The sequence below is a fragment of the Anser cygnoides genome, chromosome 27 (assembly GCF_040182565.1).
Source record: "Anser cygnoides isolate HZ-2024a breed goose chromosome 27, Taihu_goose_T2T_genome, whole genome shotgun sequence".
Classification (NCBI taxonomy): domain Eukaryota; kingdom Metazoa; phylum Chordata; class Aves; order Anseriformes; family Anatidae; genus Anser; species Anser cygnoides.
Window position 1 is genome coordinate 1,542,915 of NC_089899.1, and position 23,324 is coordinate 1,566,238.

Sequence of the window (23,324 nt, forward strand, 5' to 3'; positions counted from 1 at the left end):
AACCCCTTCCCACCGCTGCCCTGGTAGCACCGCTCACGCGGCGAGAGCTGGGGAGTTGCATCAGTTCCCCCTCGCCGCTGTAAACACGGCGCTCCCCGTGGGACGAGCAGCTCCCGGGCAGCCCTTGGCGTCCCCACCCCGGTGGCAGGCGGTGACCTCTCCGGAGCTGATCTGGGGGCCTGGACGCGGAGCCAGAGTCCATCGGTGTCCCCCCAAGCCCAGATTGGCCACGGGTTTGTCACCACGCGACGGAGCAGCAGCTCGCTTCGCTCTGCAGAGTGCACGCCGGGTCGCTCTGCGCCGGTTTCGAGCTGCAGGATCCACCAACACGTGCGTCCTCCTCGCCCTGCTTGAGGCGGCCCGGCGCGCAGCGGGTTTCTGCCGCGTGCCCCTGCTGGGGACGGTGCCAGGAAATCACAGCTGGCTTGTCCCAGGTGCCACCGGGCCCTGCCCCAGCCTGACACGCAGGATTTGCAGCTCGCCTTGCAGGCGCTGGCTTGCTTTTTATTTTTTTTTTTTCAAAGCAGGTCCCCGGCAGCTTGTGGGGTGCGTGTTGAGGTTTCGCTCAGCGTCCCCGGCACTTCCTCGCAGCCTCCCTCGTGTTATGTCACTGCGGTTCACCGGCCCCCGCTTTGGTTTCCAGGACCACTCGCTGCAGGGTGGGGATGGCCGAGCTGAGCAAATGCAGCGGCGGCCACGGCTGGCGTCTGTCCCGGCCGGTGTCTGTCTGTCCCGGCCGGTGTCTGTCCCAAACGGTGTCTGTCCCTGCTGGTGTCTGTCCCGCTGGTGTCTGTCCCGCCTGTCCATGGGGCCGGGGACAAGCCCCTCGCAGGGCAAAACATTTCATTTATAAACATAAAAGATAAAAAAGAGAGGGAGTGCATTAACTGTTTCGTTTCTGAGCAGGTGAGGTTTTTTTCACCGTGGTTTTGCTGAGCCCCCTCTGACCCTGGGGAACGGGGTTCGGGCACCCCCAGCCCCACAACGGATGGACGTGCGGGGAGCTGACGATGCCGGGGGGTCCTGGGGATCTGGTGTGGGTCAAACCCAGAGCCTGGCCCTAAACCCATCCCCGGGAAGCCTCTGCTCAGCCCAAACCCATACCCCTGCAGTGAGGGCACTGCCACCCCCTTAATCTCATGCCAGCCCCAAATCCCCACCAGCCCCACATCCACCTCCATAAGACCCCCCCCAAATCTCACCCCAACCCCCCCCAGCCCCACATCCTCCCCCATAACACCCCCCAAATCTCCCCCCAGCCCCAAAGCCCCACATCCCCCCCCCAACACCCCCTTTATGCCGCCCCCCCCCCCCCCGGGACCCCAAACCCGCCCCGTGCCTGCCCGCAGCCCCCCCAAACCCCAACCCTTAGCGCGCGTCCCGCCCCTTTTCCCTTCGGGGCGGGGTTATGCAAATCACCGCACCGTATCCTCCAATGGGAAGGGAGCCCGGCTGCTCTATGCAAATTTACGAACGGAGGGGGGCGGGGTTATGCAAATGAACCGGCGCGGCTGGGGCAGGCGGCGGGCAGCGCGCGGCTCCCGGGACTCGCACCGGCACCGGACCGGCACCGGCACCGGCACCGGACGGCGGCGGCGGGGCCGCACCGGGGCCGGGCCGGCTCCGTTGCAGCGCCGGGCCCCCGCGGCCGTGCCGGTGGGGACTCACCGAGGAGAAGCAGCCGGTGGCCAGGTGCGTGGCCCGGGCGGGGAGGGGGGGTCCCGTGCGTACCGGGACGCGGAGAGCCCCCGACCCCCGGTGGGGAAGCCGGTACCGGGCGGCACCGGGGCAGAGGGCACCAAGGGGTGCCGGGCTGGGGGTGGGGGTGGGGGGGGGATGCCAGCCGTGTGCCCCCAGCCCCGTGCCCGTTCCCCAGCCCCGGGCGGCGGCGGCCCCGCAGCGGCCGCCCCGTCGGGACGCACGGGCCGGGGGAGCGGGGCCGGCTCCGGCTGGCCGGGGGGTGCCGGTGCGGCCGGGCCGGCGCCCTGCGGGCTGCCCTGGGCACGGCGGAGCCCTGGCCCCCGCCCCGCCGTCTAGGGATGGAGCGCTATAAAAAGCCTGCGGTTTGCGCTGCGCTCGGGGCGGTTATTTTTACTCGTGTCTGCGCAGAGAGGAACGCCTGGGTTTAACCCAAAAGTGCAGGCTGGAGGGCAGCCGCCCTGCCCCGGCGCTGCCATCCGCACAAACCTCACCGCCAGCACCCTTCTGCCGGGCCTTGGGTGGTGGGAGCGAGCCCGCTGTGCGGAGGGGAAACTGAGGCACGGCACGGCCGGGCTGCCTGCTCGGTGCGGGCACAGCACCGGGACACCCCGGCCCCGCCGCAGGACCAGGGCCCGATCTCCCCGTAGCCTTGCTGGGATGTTGCACGGCTCTGGCAGGATTGTAGCTCGGTTTCCTCGCTGCTCCCGAGCAGGGATGCCACCCGTGCATGGCTGTTCCTTGCCAGCGCGTGGCATTTCCAGCGTGTCCCAGAGCACGTGAGCCTCGCTCCATCGCACGTCCCCGTGGGGCGAGCGAGGTGGATCCTCTGCCGGGTCCTCCTGCCCGCTGCAGCGGACTGCCAGCAAGTCCCCGTCCCCAGGGCTTTACTCTTTTAATGAGAGAAAGTTTCCCAGAGCTGCTGGCTGTGGAGATGGGGTTTCGCGGGTAATGAATTAACTCGGCAGCTGGCAGGTGAGCCGGAGGGCAGGGACCTGCCTCGATCGGAAGGTGCTCCGGGGAAGGCGATGGGCTGCGTCCCCTCGGTCCATGCACATCCCTTGGGACACTGGGTACCGGTCCTGTTGGGAAGGGAGCCAGATCCCGTCCCTTTGCCATGTTCCCCCTGCCAGCTGGACAAGCCACACAGGTCGAGGGGAGGCCTTTGCAGCTCAGGGTGTGGGATTTGGGGCACAGACGCAGGCCCTAGGCTTGATTTAGGAGTTCAAATCCTCCTGCTTGCCTCCAAGTCTTGGGCACTGACGGTACCTTGGTGCCAAGCGCAGCAGTGTGCACGAAAAACAGGTTGAGAAAACTTTGCACAGGGCAAAGGAGAGGGATTCCTGCTTACACCCGGTGGGACGTATCCCTGCAGCGGCAGGGCTGGAGAGTCAGACGTGCTGAACCACAACGGGGGTCATTTAAATCCAGAAGCAGGGGGAGGATCAGTCTATCTGAGACCCTTGGATTTCCCTCCTCTTTGCAGCAGGACTGCCAGGAGCAAACCAGGTTTGTAAGCCACGCAGCCCTGAGGCCCATGGGGCTGGGCTCAGGCGAGCTGTCAGCACCTTGTGGCTGCCCCAGCGAACCCTCCAACAGCAAACGAGTATCATTTCCTGTATTAATGCCCAGCTGCAGCGAGGGGCAGCCCAGCCCTGCAGGAACAGCATTTCTACCCGGGGCTGCTGCTGGCAGCATTGCCAACGCTGAGCCAAAAATGTGGCCCAGGCCCCAGCGAGGGTTGGTGTGTCCGTCTGTCTTTCCAAGGAAAAGAGCCGCCTCATTTTTCGGGGCCATTGCAATCCTTCCTCCTTCCACACAGTCATTTTGGAACCGAAAAGCCTCCGCCCATCGCTGCGCTTCGCCCAAGGGGCCGGCCGCTGGCGGGACTTTCGCTCTGTGTCACCCCCAGCGGGGCCAGAGCCAGCGCGGGGCTGGGGCTGGACGGTGCCCAGGTCCCCCCAGGTCCAGCCCCATCCCGGGTTTGGCTCGGAGGGATGCAGGGCGATGCCATTGATCAAGCCCCGTGCTGCAGAAATGGGCAGAAAGATGAATTTTAATTGTCCCCGGGGATTTTGCATGGTGCTTGGGGTGGTGCTTGCTGTGTCTGTGTTTTGGGGCTCAGTTGACTGCGTGTGTATGAGATGGGGAGGAAGGTGTTCAGTGCCAGCAACCACCCTGTCCCGAGCTCCCTGATGGCCCCAGGGGGTCCCCAAGCCCCCCGTCCCCCTGGGTTCTCGTTTCCCCTGCTTCCCAGCAGGCTCCTCCTGCTTCCCCGCTCCCACCCCGCACCACTGGCCCGCTCTGGTTTATACTGGTTGGTTGTTTAAACAACCCATAAAAAGCAGAAGGGCCTGTCGCCCCCCTGCAGAAACGCTGCTAAACTTTGACTTTTCCTTGCGCCAGCCTCGGGATGCACCACGAGGCCCCAACGCCGCCGGTCCCTAGGGACCAGGGTCACATCCCTAGGGACCAGGGTCACATCCCCAGGGCCAGGGTCACATCCCCAGCATGGAGCAGGGAAGCTCCAGCCGGCGATGGATGCAGCAGCGGTGGTCCCTGCGCCGTGCATCTGGCTGTGACCGGGGGTCTGCACAGCCCTGCTTCGAGCCTGCTGCCCTCCCGGCCCCTGCGAGGCAGCGCCTGGCCTGGCCCCCCTGGGATTTTGTGGCTCACGTCTTATCCCAGTGAAGGATGCGATGGAAACTCTCTAGCCCACTTTAATCACTGTTTTCCTCCATCAAAACGCCATTCGGAAGCCTCCAAATGCAGGCAGTGGGTATTTGCTGGCTGCTTTCCTCCCCCTTTTCTACCTGCAGGCCCCCCAGCTCTGCGTTTCCAGATTTGCAAAGAAATCCCCATTATTTGGTGAAAATGACCTCATTTTCCCAGTTTCTACACTGATGCCTCAGTGTCCCATTGGAGAGGGAGAGCGGGAGGTGGGATGATGAAGCACCGGGGAGCTCAGAGAGGCCCTGGCAAGAGGTGTCCACTCCTTGCCCCTTCCTTGCCTGTTCCTTGTGCCTGGCACTTCGAGGCTCTGGACCCAGGGGTCAAGGCCACGTCCCCGCGGATCAGCAGTGACCGTCCCTTCCCTGTCCCTTCTCCCATCACATCCTGGCTCCGGGCACAGGACGTGGCTGCGCAGCTGCCCACCCCTAATAACTGCCCCGTCGGCTGTCCCCAGGCTGAATTTGGGGTGAACTTTCTGCATTTAGCATTTCTGGGGGCACTCAGAGATCGAGAAAAAATGCAAAAGCCCCGCACGCAGCCTGGCACAATGCACCTGCTGCCCCGTACCGTGCCCGGTGCCGAACCGCACCGGTCCTCGCAGCGGCACAGCCGAGCCCCGCGGCTGCCCTGGGGCTCTGCTGCAGCTCGTGGAAAAACACGCTGCTCCCAGGGGGCCGATCCGGCTCAGCGCGCTAATTAGGAGAGCGGATAGGAAGTTTACACACTCCGCCGTGATGCAAATGACCCCTAAAGATGCACAGGAGCCGGGGAGTTAATTATAACCCTGGCTGCAGCCGGAGGGCTGGGGCGACACCTCGCTGCGCTTCCCCGGCTGGCCGAGGGACGGATCCTGGCGAGGGGACAGCTCGCAGGAGCTGGGTGGACGCGAGCCGGGTGCGTGCGAGGGAGCAGAGAGCTGGGGCTAAAGATACGCAGGCGTGGGAGGGAGCGGGGGCCGGCGGGACGCCAGGCAGCGCGGGGAGCTTCTGGCCGGTGCAAAGCATCTCCTCTCCTCAACCGTAGGTGGGGCAAGGCGAGCGGGCTCTCCTCCTGGCTTGGTGTGGGAGAGAAGCTGTCGAAGCTGGGTTGGAGGGCTGCAGAGCTCCGCTTGCATCGGTGTGGGGGTTTGCTGGGACCCCCAGAGCCCTGTGCGAGCTCAGGGAGCTCCTTTCCTGGGTCCCCCTTGCGGCCTCCAGGTCCGAGGTCTGAAGCTGTGGGCCCGTTACGGGTGCTGGGTGCTGCTCCTGTGGCACCGGGGCGCTTCCCTGGTGCTGTCCCCAGACACGGGGACAAGGCCGGAGGGATGGAGGTGGCACCGCGCCACTCGGTGCCATCCCCTCGTGCCCGTCACGGCGGAGCTGCGATAATCACCCGCAGCCCTAATGCCGCTTATCGCCTTATCGCCTGGGCGCAGCAATTAAAACCCGGACCGAGAGTCCTCCCCCCCCCCAACCCTTCCCAGCCCTTAATACCTGCCGGGGGGGCACGGGGAAGCCGAGGCGCCGGTGCCGTGCCGCACTGCGGTGTCCGAGCCCCAGCACGCTTGGGGCAGCCCCTTTGGAGGCGTAAAACCAAAATGCCATCACCACCGGTCACGAGAGCGTCCCTCCCCGGTGCCCGGTGGTGCTGGGGCTGCGCGGGTCCCCCCGGGTCCCTCGTGGCCGCGGTGGCCGCGTGGCCGGGGCGATGCCCCAGGAGGACCCAACGGGGCCGAGCGCTGCCTGCCGTAATAATGAGCTGCTCGGGGAGGCGGCTGATGAAACCGCCCCGCGTGTTGCACGAGGCCTCGCTGCGCCCTCAGCCCCGGTGCAGGGGACCGGGGAGGGAGGGAACCGGGGGGGGCCGCACGCGAGTCCGGCCCCAGCACGACCCCGTTTCCCCCGCCGCAGCCCATCCCGACGGCGCTGTGGCTGCCGCTTCCTTCTCGCCTCTCGCGCCTCGCCTCCCCCCCACTGCCTGCTATTTTGGGATGGGGCCTCCGCAACATTGTCCTGGGGGTGCCGGTGCCCCCCCCCATGCGCTCTGCAGCATCAGCGTGAGGGTGCTGGGGGGGGGGGGTCCCAAAGTGCCCTGCTTGGGTGCACGGGGGGATGTGGCAGTCCCAGGGGCACTGCAGCATGGGTTGGGGGGGACACGGAGAGGTTGGGGCCAGGCGCACCCTTGCAGGATCAGTCCCAGTGGTGTTGGGACCCCTCACCCTGAGCTTCCCACCTGTGAGCACAGACGGAAAAAGGGGTGCTGGAGCAGGGTTTTGGGGTGCCGCAGCACCTGAGGGGTGGCGGTGCCGGCCCAGGGGGTCCTCGCCAGCATTTTGTGGCCCCGCTGCAGACGGGCTTTGCCTCCCCAGCACCTCCGAGCGCGTACAGCACGGCCTCTCCTCCGCGCTGAGGTTTGCGAGCCTTTAAAAAGAAACCCTCGGGGCGCAGCTGTGCTGCGCTCGCAGGGGCGCGGGGGGCTCGGGGCCGAGCTTGGGGCCGTGCAGCGTCTTCTGGCCAAAAAGGGTCAAAGCAGGCTGCGAGCACAGCCCCCAGGGGAGCAGCTCGTGTTTCCGCACCTTCGACGGAAGATCATGGGGTTGGGGTGGGCAGGTGAGAGCTGAGCCCCCCACACACACACACAAATGCACCTGGGGATGCCCTGTGCCATGCAGCAGGTGTCTGCACCAGGAGGGCAGGATTGGCCCCGGCCGCTCACAGGCTTTGGGAAAACCTCCGCGTTTTCACCAGGGAACTGGTGGCTGCTTTTCCCGGCAGGGCCGATCCCCGCGGGGCTGGGGTGGTCTCGTCACCCCCAGTACCTTCGCGCCGTGCGTGGGCCCGGGGACACAAGGGTGGCAGCGGGGCCGTGGGAACGGCAGCACAATTTCCTTCCATAAATTAAAATTAGTTTTGATCAGCTAAATATAGCAGCTGAGCAAGATGGTAAATGGCAACGTGCTTGAGAGAAGGAAGCGGGACGGGCTGGGGCACTGGGGGAGTGAAGGGCTGGCGGTTCCCCAACCTGCACCGGGGCTGATCCCTGCCACGGGGGCTCGAGGGGCTCGCTCGGGGATGCCCGGGGACATTCGGGGAGCATCGTCCCCCGGAGAGCTGCAGCAGTGTCCCAGCCCCACCGGCTTCCCAGGCCAGCTCTTGCCCCGTGGCCATGTCTTGGGGTCAGTGGGGACTGAGCTGGCCCAGGGCTGCACCCAATTTGGGGCGGATGCGAGGGTCCCGCTGGGAGCACGCTGATGCCAGCCATGGCTCTGTACCAGATTTCCATGGCACCAAGCCCCCCCCCCAGCATCATCCCAGAGGGATTTTTGGGGTGTCCAGTGTGGGGGAACAACAAGAGTGACACTCCTGTGACACCCCCTGCAGTGGTAACGGGGCGTCGCAGAGGCCGATGCCCGGTGCCGGGCTGCAGCCGGGGCTGGCACCTTGCAGCGGGGCTGGGATCCGGGGTCCCTTGGCCCCTCGCTCTTCCCATCACTGCCTCACGTGGCACCAGGAGGTGGGTGGTTTCGCTTTGCTGTCTCCTCGTACAGCCACTTCCTGACCTGCGAACGGCTGAGGTCAAATTTAGTCTGTTCGCATTCAAAAAAAAAAAAACACACACACACACACAAAACATTGAACCTAAAAACAGCCCCTTTGTCTTACCGAGGACCCTCCCCGCGGCCAGCCCAGCCTCCTTTGTAACCCCCCTCCCCATCAGCCCCATCCGCTGGTAAAAACCCCCGGCGAGGGCGAGCGCGGGGCAGCGTCGGCGCAGCTTTGGGATGCCAAGGCTGAGCCCACGCTCCCGGCAAGGGACCTGGGATCCGGCACCGGCGCTCTGCAGCCAGCGCACGCAGGTGCCGGGGGGGGCTGCCGGGGGGCTGCCGGGGGGCAGGGGTGTCAGAGATAGGGCCGTGGGGCCAGCTGAGCAGAGCAAAGGGGAATTTTCCCGCCCGCCCCAGAAGAATTTCGCATTTTTTTGGTATTTTGGGGGGTTTGACGCTCTTTGCGGAAAAGCTGGGAAATGCCGCCGGGACCAAAACTTCCTCTGAAAAGTTATTTTTTTTCAGCAAAGCTTATTTTGGTTGGCGGAAGGGTGAGGAGGCAACCGGTAGGTGCTCACGGGGTTTCTCTCTCTCTTCCAGTCTCCCTCCGAGTCTAGGAGTCAAAAATGGGCCGGAAAAAAATACAGATCAGCCGAATACTGGACCAGCGGAACCGGCAGGTAGGAGGAGAGGGGACCAGAAGGGACAAGGAGCCGCGAGGCTGGGGAGGGACGAAGGGAGGCGAAGCCGCTCGGCCCCTGGGGGTGTCGGAGCCTCCAAAGCCTGGAGATTTTGGGTGCTGGGGGGGGAAAGGAGAGGGCGGCAGGGCCGCGGCGGTGGCCCTGGGGCAGCGCCGTGTCCCCTTCCCCACAGGTGACCTTCACCAAGCGTAAATTCGGGCTGATGAAGAAGGCGTACGAGCTGAGCGTGCTGTGCGACTGCGAGATCGCCCTCATCATCTTCAACAGCACCAACCGCCTCTTCCAGTACGCCAGCACCGACATGGACAAGGTGCTGCTCAAGTACACGGAGTACAGCGAGCCCCACGAGAGCCGCACCAACTCCGACATCCTCGAGGTAGCGCCGGGGGGCGGCGGGGGGGGGGGCGGGGGTCGGGCAGGGCAGGGGACCCCGCTCACCGCCCCGCACCCCGCAGACGCTGAAGCGCAAGGGGCTGGGGCTGGACAGCCACGAGCTGGAGCTGGACGAGGGGCTGGACGCCGGCGAGAAGATGCGGAAGCTGAACGAGGGCATGGACCTGACGGTGGCACGGCCCCGCTTTTACGTGAGTCGCTTCCACACCACGACACTGGGGGACAGGAGCCGTGTCCCCAGCCCCAGCCCTGACCCCAATCCTGTTTCACCCCGCAGAGCCCGGTGCCGCTGCCCGAGGCATCCTACGGCAGCTCCCCGCCAGCGGGCGGTGATGGAGCCCTGAGCAGCACCAGCAGCTCCCCGCAGAGCCAGGGCCGCCCGCCCGCCTTCAAACCATCAGCACCGAAGCTCTCGGGGCGCTCTCCAGGACCGATGCCCCCAGGTAGGCTCAGATGTTACCCGGCTGCATGTGGGTGGCTTCGCAGCGGGGACGAGGTCCCCCCGACGGACACCTCGCTGGCCCCGTAGGGATTTTCCAGGCCGGACGCCGCATGCAAAGCTCCTCTCGCAGCATCTCCCGGGGATTTACCAGGAGCGGGGCAGGGGCGGGCGCGTGGGCAGGTAGCGCCCGCCGCAGCTGCGGAAACGCCACCGGCTTCTGGCCTCCCTCCAGCTGCTTCCTGCGCGCTGCTGAGTCACGGCCGCCGCGCACCCAGGTGGCCCCGGGCACCCTGCACCCATGCCTCGCGCTCCCTCCTGTGCGGCAGAGCTGGAGCTGGCTGCGAGGGGCTCTCCCCGCCCGGCGGGGCTGGCACGGGTCTGGGTGCTGCTGGGTGCCCCCCGAGCTTCCGCCACCCTGGGGCGGGGCAGCAAAAAAGGGGCTGGAGAAAATGGTGCTGAGGCTTGACCAGTGGAAACCCCCTCCCGGGCGGGTAGGAGGTGGCACGGGGGTGGCCGGGCCATGGGTGGCTTTGCCACAACCGGGATGGGCTGAGCCGCCGCGGCTCGGCGCTGCTCCCGGTGCAGGATGTGGGCACGCGGCGTGCCCACCTTGGACGGCCATGACCTGGCCGGGGAGGTGGCGGTGCCACAGGATGTCCCCCCGCTGCTCCGCGGGGAGCTGAGCCGCGAGGGCTGCCCGCAGCGGGGTCCGGACGGGGAGCTTTGCACCCTGCTGGTTCCCGGGGCCAGATCCGGCCGTCGCCTTCGTTTCCGCTCGCAGCGCGCGGCCGTGGCCGCAGCGGGCCGGGGGTGGCCGCCGCAGCCCAGGTGCGCCCAGGGCCGCGCGCAGGATGTGGCTTTGCAGGAGCGCGGCACCGTGCATGCACGCACGGGCACCCACCGGGGACGAGGGCACCGGGGCCACCGGCTGCAGCCCCGGGGACCCCTGAGGATGGGAGCCCGATGGTTCCACATCCTTCGGTGCCACCCACGCATCCTCCTGTCCCTCTGTCCGTGCAGGTATCGGCTATCCCCTCTTCCCCCCCGGCGGCCTGAACCGAGCCCTGGCCACCAAGACGCCGCCGCCGCTGTACCTGGGAGCCGACGGCCGGCGCGGCGAAGCCCACGGCAGCCTGGCCAGCGGCAGGAGCGGCGGCAGCGCGGCGGTGAGTGACACCAAGGGACTCTGCGGCACCCAGGGACAGTGCTGCTGGGGGGGGGGGAGCCCAGCCCCGATATATCCCCATAGATTCAAGACCCCAAATGTGCAGCTCCCAGCTTCTGGATCTCCAGGGTGCTCCTGATGGCTGGGGGACAGTGCCAGGAGGATGCTCGGTGGCCTTGTCCCACTGTGTCCCCTCCCCAGCTGTGGCACCATGGGAGATGCCTGATGCGGGGTCCCTCTGTCCCCTGGCTCACTGTATGTCCCACCAAGTCACCCATGCCTGTCGCCCCCCCCGGGGCCACAGAGGTGCCTCCCCCCCAAATTCAGCAAGGAGCTGCTCTGATCCGCTCCCGTCTCCTCCAACCCCGGGGCTTTGCTGCGGGGCTGGGGAGGGAAAGGGAGCACCACAGCCCCCCCCTGGGGGGCTCAGCAGCACAAAGTCTGACCGGGGGGGGGACACCTTTGCATCCCACAGAGGCCGCTGTACCCCGGTCTGCAGACCCTGAGCCCCGTGCTTGCACCGGGCAGCGCCGGCATCCCCAACCACAGCCTCTCCGGCTTCCCCTTCCTCGCCCCGGCACAAGCGGGTAAGTCCTGGCCCCGTGCCCCAGGAGGGTCGAAGCCCTCCCCCCCATATCCTGCTCACTTTTCCCCCCCCTGCTCTGCAGAGTATGGGGCTGGCGAGGCCCCGCCGCCCCCCGGCTTCCTGCAGCCCGGCCCCCCGGCTTCGTGGCAGCCCCCGCGGGACATGGCAGCGCTGGGGTAAGGACCGCCACCGGGCTGGGGACACGGGACAGCAGGGGACAGGGTCTGGCAACGGGGTGAGGGACGGGGGGATTTAGGGTTGACCCTGCTTTTTGGGCACCCAAAGCACAGCCCCACACCGTCCAGTTTCACCCCCAAAACTGGGGCGCACGGGGACGGGCTGGGAACCCTCCCACCCACCCAGTCCCAGCCTGTCCCGCTGGCAGCGGAGCCTATTTAAAGCCCAATTTGCCCCCCCGGGGACCTGGCCCCCGCGTCCCCCCCATCACACACCGAGCTCCCAGCAGCCGTGCCAGCGTGTGGGTGGGTGGCGGCCTGGGAAGCGGGTGCTGCAGCCCCCCCAGCGTTGCTCGGGGGCGAGGAATTGGACGGAGCCGGTGCGTGAGATGAGCTGGGAGGGTCTCAGCCCCGCTCGGGAGGAAGGGGGACACGCAACCGGCTCCTTCCCACCCCGTGTGTGTTGGCCGGGGATGCTGCACGGGGAGACCCGGCCTCACCCCCCCCCCCCTTCTCGCCCCAGGGCCAGCGCCAGGATCGTTCCCGCCGAGGATGCGGCCCCCGGCAGCTCCCCGCAGCACCACGCCATCAGCATCAAGTCGGAGCGGGTCTCGCCGGGGCTTGGCTGCCCCTCGGGCACCCCGCAGCCCCCCCCGGGCAGCCTGGCCTCCCTGAGCGAAGCCTCCCGGGGCTCCGGAGACCTCCAGCCGCGGGACGACTACGCCAAGGGCTATCCCTACCCCCTGGGCCCCCCCCGGCCGCTGGCGGAGGAGCAGCGGGCCACCGTCCCCGTCCCCCCGCGGCGGGCACAGGCTGTGGAGGGGTGGCAGAGATAGCGAGGCTGACGGGGTGCAGGGGGAGCCGCTCCCCGCTTCCACCCCATCCCCGGACCCCCAAGGAGCCCCCCCCCCCCCCCCCCCCATTGCTCTGGGGCTTCCCAGGGGGTCCTGGCCCCAACGCCGGGGCTGCAGTTCCCAGAACCCCCCCCCAACCCCGTCCCCCCCCAGTGCCCCTCCCTGACACTGCTGTCCCCCCCTTTTTTCTCAGCTCTGCCCCCCCCAACCCCATGCTCCTGCGGGGCACGGCGAGGCCGGGACCCCCCCCCTCGGCCCCCCCCACCCGGCGTGGCACGGTGTCCGGTGCCGGACACTGTCCATCGCCGTCCGTGCGTCCGTCCCTGCGTGTCCCCACCGAGCAGGAGTGCCTGGGAAGTGCCACGGGGTGGCAGCAGGACTGAGAGCAGCAGCCGATGGCAGCGGGCCCAACCCTGCACCCACAGGGCCAAATCCTTCCCCCCCCCACCCCCATCCCCGGCCGGGGCGAGGGGAGGCGGCCGGGGGCAGCGGGCGCTGCTCCACCGGCCCAGGGACAATTTTTTTTTTTTTTTTCTATTTATTACGTTCTCACCAATAAAGATCTGGGGGTGTCGGGGTGCCTGGCGTCAGCTCCTTGGGGTCGGGATGCACAGCTCTGCGTGGGGTGGCAATTTAGTAACGTCCCCGAGGGGAAAATGGGCTGTGCCCCGTTAATTTTGGCTCGGCACTGCCATCCCCTGCGTCCCCCCCGGCTCAAAGCCACCTCTCTGGGGTCACCGAGCCCCCGGTACGGGTGGCAGCAGAGTCACCCCGGCCCTCGCCACATCCCCGTGTCCACGTGGCTGAGCCGTGTGCTCCAGGAGACCCCCCAAAAAGATGCTTGTAGGATCTCACGCTGCAGGGTTAGTGCGGGTGGCCGGTGTTCCCACTGATGGGCAGGAGGAAAACCCCCTCCTGTGCCCCAAATATCAGCATTAATGGGGACACGTGTGGGGTGAAGGGGGGCTGCCAGCACCTGCCCAGTGCAGGGATGGGCTTTTTGTAGCTCCCTGGCCTGGGGGAACCTCTCCTGGGCCCTGCGACGTGTTGGGGATGGGAAGGAGGGTTTGGGGAGGTGGCACTGCCCACCACGGGCGGGTTTTGGGGGGCCCAGCAGCTCTGCCCGGGGCCCTGCAGCATCACGGGGGACGTGGCACGGGGATGGGGCCCCTCCGCTCACCAGCGCTGAACTCAGCTCCCGGGGAGATTACCGGGAGCCGAGCCCCGGGATTAAACCACGGCACGGAGATTAATTCCGGGGAGAGTTTTTCCCGTTTAATAGAGCCCAGCGAGCGGCGTAAATACCAGCCCGGATTAGGGGCTGCTGCCTCGGGACGCAGCTCCGCCAGCCCCGGCACGGACCCGGCCCCTGGTGACGCCTCGGCCGCGGGGCCTGGGAGCGGGGCAGTGGCCACCCCAAATCTGGGGGACACCGGGGTGACAGCGGGGGTGCCTGCGGCCCAGGTGCCCCCCAGGCGGTGGGGACGGTCCCCTCCCGACCCGCTTCGGGTCCCCAGGCTGGGAAGGGGCTGGTGAATGCGGTGAGGAGCCGAGACACGCGGGGAAAGTGTGGGGGCTGGGGTAAGAGACACTGATTGAATAGCAATGACTGCATGATTTATGGTTTGCATTATTGCATGGTTCATTTGAATATATGCTAATAAGGCTTTTCTCCTCGTTTTGTTTGTAAGATTTAGATTTGCTATGGCAACCCGCTGGCATGGAAGGAGCGCCAGGAAATGTCAGGGCGAGGTGAGCCCCGGGGAGGGGCTGGGGCTGTTGGGGGGCCACATCCCACCGCGGGGACACGGCAGCGGCCGGCGGGACCGAGGGCAGCGGTGGGAGACCCAGGAGCCGACCAGAGCCGCGCATCCCCCCCGGCTGCCCGCAGGTCCAGTACCGCCCCGTTGCGACAGGTCCTAAACTGGGGTGGGGGGGTGCCCCGGGGGTGCCCCAGCCCCACTTTGGGCTTGCAGCGAGGCCCCTCTCGCCCTCCGGCCCCGTGTCCCTGCCCACCTCTCATCACAGTGCGATGCGCAGTTGCGCAGGACCCAAAGGTCACACCGAGGCCCCCCCCCCCCCCCCCAGCTTTTTTAGGTGCTCAGGATGGTGCTGGGAAGAGACAGAGCATCTGGCTTCGCTCTGTGTCCCCCCCCTTTCCATCCTGCAGGACCCTGGCCCATGGTGGAGGGGTCTGGGCCAACTTCGTGTGCCCCTTCCCAGCAAACGGGGGAGCCACCCCAGCAAAACCCCGTTACCTGCAGGCCCGGCGTGGCTGGGGGCCACGCTGCTCCGTGAGGGTGCTGGGCTCCGGTGCTGGGGGCTGCAGGGCTGGGGGGGGCTGTTTTGCCCACCCCACGCTTCCGCCTCTCTGCCAGGCAGCAGCTGCCGGGGGGCTGCTCCGTCAGGGCTCTGTGCACCCCTTTTTTTTGGGGGGGGGGGGGTGGGGGGCGCAGGCCTTGCAGCGGGGGAAGAGGCGCACTGGCTGCTTTTGGGGTCGCCCTCCCACATGGGTGCCGGGCTGGATCCCAGCCCAGCGGGGTGGGGGTTGCTCCTCCGTGTCCTTTGGGGTCTCGGTGATATTTGGGGGGGGGGGTGGGACACGTCCCGGCTGGAGAGGAGCAGGGGATGCGCGCCCCCGCCACGGCACCGGGACTGGGCACCGCGCGTCCCCGCGGCCACCCGACGGGCCGGGCCGGGGCCGGGCTCCGCTCCCGGGGCTTCCCGCGGCCGTTTCACGCCTTACACCGGGGAGGGAACGAGCCCCGGGCTCCCCCCCCCCCCGCCGGTGCATCCTCCCCCAAGCCCCCACTCGGTTGTTTTGCAAAAGCCCTGAAATATTCATGGCGCTGCGCACAGCGCCTCGTAATGAATTTTTGATCAAAACCTTATCAGGGAGCCAAAATACGCCTCCCACCCCCCAAAAAAATCCCCCCCCCCCCCAAAAAAAAAAGACAAACAGCAGAAGGGGGGGGGGTTCGGGCCCGGCGGTACCGAGGGGCTGCAGGAGCCGGGCCCGGCGGAATTTGCCGGGGAAGGCCCCGGTGGCGGGGCCGGGACCGGGGGGAGAGCAGCCACCGGGCGGAACCCCCCCCCATCGGGGTTGGGGCAGGGACCACGTTTGGGGCCCCCGAGGTGCGGAGCCGGGCCCGGTTCCTGCTGCCCCCCCCACCGGGACGGGCCCCGCACGGCCCCGGTTGGACGGGGCGGGCGGCGGGGAACCGGGACGGCCCCCCCCGGCGGCCCCCAGCCCCGCGGGGAGAAATATTCGTTGAGGGGGAAATGGAGAAGCGGAGCTCACCGGGGCCAAAGCCGGAGGGGGCGGGGGGGGGGCACGGAACGGGCCCGGTTCCGCAGCAGCAGCGGCGGGGGCTCAGCACCACGACGGCCCCGGCCCCGCTCCCAGCCCGGGCCCAGCCCGGCCCCGCTCCGCAGCTCGGTTCCTTGCGGGTTTCGCCCCGCACCGAGACCCCCGGGTCCGAATTCGGAGCGACTCCCGATTGCCGGCACCGATTTTTAACGCGCTACGAAAATCCCCGTGCGCCGGGACGGGGTGTGACCCCGTGCTCCCGGCTACTCCGGAGCATGGGGGTGTTAACACCCAGGGCGGGGCGTTATTTAATTATATTTATTTATTTTTAATTAAAGATGAGCCGATTTCGGCTGCGTCTCCACGGAGGGCGGATAAATCCTGCACCGGGCTGGGAGTCACCGGGGTGACCCCAACCGCCCGCTCCCTCCTGCCGCAGCGTCTGCACCAGCCCCGGGAGGGGGGGGGAGCAAAAGCGGGAGGACCCCCCCCAAAACCCCTCGTCCTTCCCCTCGCTCCGGATCCGACCCCGGCTCCGGCCGGGCCCCGTGGGGCTCCCCGAGCCCTTCTCGGTCCCGCGGGGCGTGGGGCCGGGAGGAGGCGCGGGAGGGGGGGGGGAGGATCCGGCCCCCACCGGGCCCGGCCTCCCGCTGCCCTTGTGGGGCTGCACCGGCGGGGTGACCCGGAATATTATTATTATTATTATTATTATTATTATTATTATTATTATTATTATTATTATTATTATTATTATTCTTTTCCCTACAATCCCCGTTATTTTTAGGTTCTGCTCCCGGAGCCGCCCCCGCCCCCGAGCCCCCCCCCCCCCCCCCAGCCCGTGCATCCCCCCCCCAGCGCAGGGCGAACCTATCCCGCTCCCGACGTGAGGACGTCATGCCTTACGTAGTAAAATATGGAGAAAGAGGAAAAAAAAAAAAAAAAAAAAAAAGCGCATTTTCCCTCCTCTCTCCTTCTCTCCATTTCCAAAAGGGACAAAATGGATGTTTGGGCGGAATCCGCCCCCCCAGGGCCCGGCGGTCTCTTGGGGGGGGGGGGGGGGGGGGGTGGGGGGGTGGTGTTACCGGGGCTCAGGCCCGTTAAAGCCCCCCGGGCAGACGTTTCTGTTTAACCCCACGTAACGGCAACGTGATCGGGGGGGGCTCCGCTTCCCCCAGCCCCGCTCCTGGCACTCCTCGCCGGGAGCCGCAGCCCGGCTCAGCCGCTCCGCATCGGCTCCAGCCGGGGGGGGTGGTGGTGGTGTGTGTGGGGGGGGGGGGGCTCCGCATACCTGCCCCCAGCCCCCCCCCCCCCCTCCCCCCCCCCGGAGGCTGCCGCTGTCCCGGCGGCTTTCGGCTCCCGCTGCCGCTAAGTCCTTAAGGATGCAGAGGTGCGGAGGGAGGTAAATAACGCCCCCCCCCGGCTCCCCTCTCTCCCTGCCCCGCACAGAACTCCCCGGGCCGGGGCAGCCCCGGGGGGGGGGTCGCAGGGGCAGGGCGGTGCGGACCCCCGCAGCATCCCGCCCCCCCCCCCCCCCTCCGCTTCTCCCAACTTGGAGGAAGTCTGCCAGGGGGGACCCCGCGCCCCCTTCTTTCCCCCCCCCCAACCCGGCCCCTTTTTTTTTTCTTTTTTTCCCCCTTTATTTATTTTTTTTTCCTGCGGGTTGCGATATTTCTTTTCTGCTTTATTTTTATTTTTTTTTTCCCTCCCCCGGATTAGAGGGTCCCGCCAGCCCGGTGCGAGTATCGGGGTGGGGGCGAAAGGGGGGGGGTGTGGAGGGGGGGGGGGGGGGGGGTCGAGGCGTGGAAAGCTGCCCTCCCTCCGGCTCCCGCAGCGCCGGGAACAATGGCCACGGGCTCCGTGGGGACAATGCCCGGCGGAGCCGAGCTGCTTGGGTTGCAGGACACGTCCACCACCGCCTCGACCCCCCCCGGGCCCCGGCCCCCGCTCCCCCGGGGCAGGCTCCCCCGCTCCCCCGGGGCTGTGGGAAAACGCGTGGCTGAGGCTTTGGGGGGGGGGGGGGGGGGGGGGGGGGGGGGGGGGGGGGGAAGGATTTGCAGCAAACTTGGGGAAAGTTCCCCCCCGACGGAGCCGGCTCCGTCCCCTTCTCGCCTTTTGGGGCCGAGCCGCCCCTTTTCGGCCGGTTTTTGCGGCAAAACTCCGAGGGCACCGTCGGGGCTCAACAGGTCGGGAGCGGGCAGCCCGGTGCGCGGCTCCTCCGCTTTCCATTTTCCCTTTTTCTCTCCACCCCTCTCCCCCTCTCCCCCCACCCCAGCGTGTCCGTCCCCCCGTCCCCCCCCCCCCCGCCTCTCCCCGAGCCCCCTTCATTATTTCTGTTATCACAAGGCAGCCTCCGTGCCCAAACGCCGGCATGTGCGAGGCAAACAGAGCGCGATTGTTCCGAGCCTGGGAACGCGCGGAGGGGGCGCGGAGGGGGCGCGGGGGCCGCCGCCCGCCGCCCCCCGCCCGGGCCCGCTCAGACGCGATTGTGATGGAAATCGCCTTCCCGCATGCTGTTGAACTTGATGTTGACTCCTTTTCTTTGGGGCTCCACGTCTCCCCGGCCACTTGTTTGTGGGAAAATTTTCTGCCGGGCTCCAGTGTGAAATTAATTAATCAGGGCCTCGAGATGGCAATGGGACACAAAAGGGGACAGCCGGGGGAAACTCCGGCAAACTCACAAAAGCCACCCGGGGTTTATAGCCCCCGGGGCTGCCCGGACCGACTGCCCTGCCCTGCCCGCTGCCCGAGGTAAGGGGCTGCCGGAGCGAAGTTTCGGTGTGTGCAGCTATTTCGGGGGGTTCGGGGAAGGGATTTGGGGGTCGGGGGATGCGGTTGGAGAGGATCCTGGCGGTGGTTGGTGTGGGCATCCTTCCCCCGTCCCCTCCGAGCCGTGCCATCCGCGCTGCGGGGCTGGAAAGCCACGGCAAAATTCCCCGACCCGAAGGGCCGGGGCTGAATTAGGTTTGGAGAAAGACGGGGTGTGTGTGTGGGGGGGGGATCTCTATTTTTTTATTTTTTAATTTTTTTCCTAAGAAAAGTAACTCGGGTGGTGGTGGTGGTGCTGAAGCTCCTGGCTCTGCCCGAGCGAGCACGGCGGGGATTTCCTCGCCGTTGTTTTCCCGAGCGGGGAAATCTCCGCCGGGCGCGGGGAAGGCGTTCGGCCCCGGTGTGGTCCGGGGGGGCTCCGCTCTCATTTCCAGTGTCCCCCCCCCCCCCCCCCCGGCATTAGTTTCTGCGAGTGCTGTGCGTGCCCTCCGACGGGCTTGGCAACGGCGTGCGGATAAATATAAAATCAGATTGTCTTTTTTTAAGCACTTGCCAGGGCAGGATATTATTGCTTTTAGAGAGATCAGTCTTTGCAAAGCGTTCGGGGCTTAGGGGGAATATTTCTGCACGGGAGCAGGCCAAAAATCCGAGCGTCAAACACCCTCCCTGTCTTTGTTGCCACCGCATCTTTGGGTGACAGCGACAGCAGAAATAAAACAATTCCGAGCGCCGGCTCAATCTTTAGTTTCGGCACACATCGAGATCTCCGGGAGGGCAGCGACTGGGGGGGGTCTGGCCGGGGGTTTGGGCCCCCTTTTGCTGGGGGTCGCCCCCCCCTCTCCGGCGCTCTCTCGATGCTCCGGTGCTGGTTGAATTGATGTGCGAAGCGATGTGCAGGGAACGAGTCGTTGCGTTTTAAATGCAAATAATTCCCAGCGACGACACCGGAATCAAAACGCTAAAAAAAAAATAATAAATTAAAAAAAAAAAAATGGGGCGGGAAAAAAAAAGAAGAAGGAAAAAAAAAATCTATATTTCTGGGAGGGGGGGAAAAAAATACACAAACCATCAACAAACAGCTGAAAATCCGCTTCCGAGGGGCGCGGGCCGGGCTCCCTTCACCGGGGAGCGGCGGCTGCTGCCCGCTTCTGCGGGCCCTCGGCCGGGGATGCTCCGGTGCCCGCGGCACGGGGGGGTCGGGGGCGGCTCGGTGCCCTCCTTCCCCGGGGGCTGCAGGCCCTGCGCTGCCGTTTCTCGCCCCCCGGTGCCCGTTGCAGCCGGCCGGGCGGGCAGACGTGGGGCTGCGCTGCTGCAGCTCCGGAGGCCGGGGCCCGGCTTTGGCCCCTGGGTAGGGCCGGGGCTCCCCTTGGGACCCCCCCCCGCCGAGCTGCTGGGGGCCGGGAAGGGCTGGGTGCTGCGGGGGGCTCCAGCACCGCCCCCGCTGCCAGCCTCCCGGCAAAGTTGCTCCAAGTTGGAGCCGTCGCGCTCACTGCTTCGCCTCTCGGATAGAAATATATATATAAATCTCTATAGATAATTTATTTCTTTTTTTTTCTTTTTTTTTTTTTTTTTTTTCTCCCCAGGTGAGCTCGGCCCAGAGGCTGCGCCGGGGGACTCTGCCCGCCCGCCGAGGAGGTAATTGCGGCTTTCCGTGCCTCTCGCCAGGCGCTAGCCCCGGGGCTGATGCTCGCCCGTTCCCACCGTGGGCAGCGGCGGGGCCGGGACGGGGCGGGCAGCGAGACCCTCCCGCGACCCCCGGGCCTGGCGCTGCCGGTAACGGCGACAAGTTGCGGTGCTGCCGGGGGTACGGCTGCGAAGCGGGGCTGCGGGAGAGGCCGGCCCGGGCCCGCCGGTTCCTCCGGTGGGAGCACGGCTCCGAGCCGAGCCGAGCCGAGCCGCGCTGCCTCCCGCCGAGGCGCCCGGCGGCTCCTGCGGCGAGCGCCGTGCTCGCACCGGAGCCCAACATGGCTGCTGCAGTGAAGGTATTTGATGCACACGGGGGTGGCGGCGAGGGGAGGACGGGGGACGAGAGGCACCGGGCTCCGAGCCGGTGCCCGCAGCCGCCGGCCGAGGGCTGGAGGCGGCCGAGCGCTCGGTAAGTGCCGGGAAGGAGCGGGGCCGGGCGAGCCCCGGGCCTCCCTTCCCATCCTCCCGCCGCCGCGAACACGCGTGGGGCAGCCGCCCCTTCGCTGCCGGCCCTGCCGAGCCTCCCCCGCCGCCTCCCCGGGCCCTCCCGGGGGCGCGGAGCCGAGGGGAACGGCACCGGGAGACCGGCGGGGCCGAACCGGGCCGCTGCGGCTCGCCCGGTGCCTGCGCGGCGGCTTCCCGGGCCCGGGGGGGCGGCGAAGGAGCGGGGCCGGTGAGGATGCTGAGCCCCGGCCCCGCCGGTGCCCGGAGCTGCCCCTTCCCGAGGATGCTCCCGGGGCCGCTCCGTGGCTCCCGTTCGTTCCCCCGGCGGAGCTTTAGGGCTGCGGCCGTAGCGGGGGGTTCGCCCCCTCGGGAGGCACCGTTTCACCGGGGAAAACCGCCGGGGCTGGGGAGAAGACCGGGAGGCGGCGGGACCCCCGGAGGTGTGGAGGGCAGCGGGGCCGAGCCCGCCGCAGCCGCCGCCGCCGCCCGGTGCCGGGCCCCGAGCCTCCATCCCCGGTGGCGGCGGCGTTTCGGAGCCCGGTGGCGGAGGTAACGGCACCGGCTCGGTGTGCCCCTGCCCACCAAGCCGGGGGGGGGGACCGCGGGCGGCAGCTACCGGGGCCGTACGGGGCGACGATCCGTTAATTCGGCGACCGGCTGCCTCGGTGGCACCGTCTCCCACTCGGAACGGTTCGCCGTGCCGCCGCGCACCCGAGCGACGGGAACGGCGGCGACGCTCACGACAATAATTACTGATAATTAGAACAATAATCACGAAGTGGTGGCGGCTTGGAAAGAGAAGGGCCGAGGAGGCACCACCGCGAACGGCTCCGGGGCCTCCCGCCGCGGCGGCGGCCGCCTTTCAGCACCACGGAGAGCGGCGGGACCGGTGTCCGGTGCCCGGTACCCGATGTCCGGTACCCGGTGCCCGGTACCGTGTGCCCGGTGCCGGCGGGAGCATCCTCAGCCCCCGCCCCGCCGTGCTGGGGCCGCCGCCCGCGGACCGGGCTCCTTCCGAGGGTTCCACTTTACCGGGAGGCCCCGGTGCGGGGCACAAAGCCCCGGTGCCCCCGGTGAGCCCCCGGTGAGCCCCCGGTGAGCCCCCGGTACCTGCGGGGTGGCACCTCCGCAGCCACCGCCGTGCCCGGCTCCCAGCTCCTTCGGGCGCAGATATTTCTATACGGATCCAACATACCTATATAGATATTTTTCTATAGGTACATCTAACGGGGTGGGTGTGGGCAGAGGGGTCGGGACGGTTCCGTGCGCCCTTGGCTCTCCCTCCCCAAAACACGGGGCGCTGGGAGCAGGGCCCGGGCCCGGCCGGGGGGTGCCCGCACCCAGCACCCCGGAGGGGCCGGGGCCGTGCCCGGCGGCTGGCGATGCCGGTGCTGAGCCCTGGCCGTGGGTTGGTTTCGTTTTCCGCCGTTTTCTGCGGAGCCAGGTGCGGTGCGGAGGCTCCGGGAGGGCTGCGGCCCCCCCCCCGGCAGCCGGGGCAAAGCTGGGGGGCCGGGGGTGCGGAGCGGGGGTGCGTGTGCAGAGCGGTGCGGGCACCGGACGGGCGTGCACGGCGGTGCTTGTGCACCAGTGCGTGTGCACCAGTGAGTGTGCAAGGGGGGGGACGCTCCCCGGTGGGCACCAGGGTGGGGCCGGGGGGCGCGCATCGGTGCCCGGGCACCCCGCGGTGCGCGCACGGGGGGCGCGCCTGTGCCCGCCGCTGCGCTGCCAGTGCGAAGAGGCTGGGGGGCCGGGGAAGGGTCGCCCCCCCCCCCCCCCCCCACCGGCACGGCCCCAGGGGCTGCCCCGCCGTGCCCGGAGAGCCGAGCGGGTCCCCCTGCACCGGGCAGGGCCGGCCCCGGGCGGCCGCACGGGGGGGACGTGGAGCCGGAGCTCGGCGCCCCGGGCTCTGCCCCGGCGCCCCTCGGAGCCGCGGGCCCGCTTTGTCCCGGGCCCCAGACGTGCCCCCCCTTTCGTCCCCTGGACTAGGGGACAAAGCCGAGACCGGGCCCGTCGGGGCCCTGTTCCTGCCGGGGGGCGGGGGTCGTGCCCGTTTTTAGTCCGGAGCTGCCGCAAAATTTTCCCCTTTGCAAGCGGAGCGCAGCCCCGACGGGAGGGTCCGGCTGCCCCCGCCTCCCTCTCCCCCACCCCCCCCCGCCTCGCTCAGGACCCCGCCCCAGCCCTTCCCCGTCGGGTTTAACGCCTGGTCGGGGGGAGTGGGGGGGGAGAGGGTCGGGAGGCGGGGGGGGCGGCCCCGCCACAGCCCGGCCCGAGCGGGGTTAGCCTCGGGGCACCGCCGCCTCCCCCGACGGGGCGGGCCGGCTGCGGCCGGGCTGGGGGGCGGCGAGCCGGGAGGCTCCGTGGCGTTGAGTAAAGGCGGGGGGGGGGAGCGAGCAGACGGGGCGGCCCCCGGGGGGGCGGGGGGAGAAAGCGACGGCCGTGGCGAATGGCTCTGCCCCCGGGGGGGTGACCCCTGCCCCGGCCCCACCGCCCGGGCTTTGTCCCCGCCGGCCGCCCCGTCCCTCCTCCCGCCCTTCCCCGCCCTCCGCCGGCTCTGCCTCAACTTTAGAGGCAGGTCCCGGAGGCTCCGGGAGCGGGACCGGCACCGGGCGGGGGCTGGCAGCCTCCTCCCCACCCCGGCAGCACGGAAAGGACACGGACACCCGGAGCCGACGGCGACAGGTACCCCCGCCCCGGTTCCCCGCCCCGGTTCCCTCTCCGGTTCCCTTCCCAGTTCCCCGTCCCGGTTCCCTGCTCCGGTTCCCCATTTTTTTTTTTGGGGGGGGTCCCCCTTCCTCTCCCCGCTCCCCTCCCTGCCCGGGGGAGCTTTGCCTCGTTGCGGTGCCGCCG

General features: G+C 68.1%; 1 protein-coding gene and 1 long non-coding RNA gene across 6 annotated transcripts in view; both read left to right on the forward strand.

Annotated features, from left to right (window-relative positions):
- The window catches only part of MEF2B (myocyte enhancer factor 2B), a 16,573-nt gene extending 2,232 nt beyond the window's left edge, over positions 1–14,341 (forward strand). The window contains exons 1-9 of one of the 3 annotated variants that reach the window (XM_066983691.1): positions 1,444–1,692; positions 8,555–8,634; positions 8,828–9,031; positions 9,111–9,239; positions 9,326–9,491; positions 10,511–10,656; positions 11,131–11,242; positions 11,324–11,417; positions 11,941–14,341. In XM_066983691.1, the coding sequence (XP_066839792.1) occupies positions 8,581–8,634; positions 8,828–9,031; positions 9,111–9,239; positions 9,326–9,491; positions 10,511–10,656; positions 11,131–11,242; positions 11,324–11,417; positions 11,941–12,253 (1,218 nt within the window). In that variant the 5' untranslated portion in view covers positions 1,444–1,692; positions 8,555–8,580 and the 3' untranslated portion in view covers positions 12,254–14,341. Of the gene's footprint in view, positions 1–1,443; positions 1,693–6,859; positions 8,267–8,554; positions 8,635–8,827; positions 9,032–9,110; positions 9,240–9,325; positions 9,492–10,510; positions 10,657–11,130; positions 11,243–11,323; positions 11,418–11,940 lie in introns of those variants that run through there. The other 2 variants (XM_048052383.2, XM_066983692.1) reach the window with 2 other exon arrangements.
- Positions 14,342–16,872: 2,531 nt separating this feature from the next.
- LOC106047927 (uncharacterized) overlaps positions 16,873–23,324 on the forward strand; it is a 32,447-nt gene continuing 25,995 nt past the window's right edge. Inside the window, exons 1-2 of one of the 3 annotated variants that reach the window (XR_010826705.1) lie at positions 16,873–16,980; positions 19,931–19,982. This is a non-coding gene — a long non-coding RNA (uncharacterized lncRNA). Of the gene's footprint in view, positions 16,981–17,925; positions 18,330–19,930; positions 19,983–22,878; positions 23,157–23,324 lie in introns of those variants that run through there. The other 2 variants (XR_010826704.1, XR_007159506.2) reach the window with 2 other exon arrangements.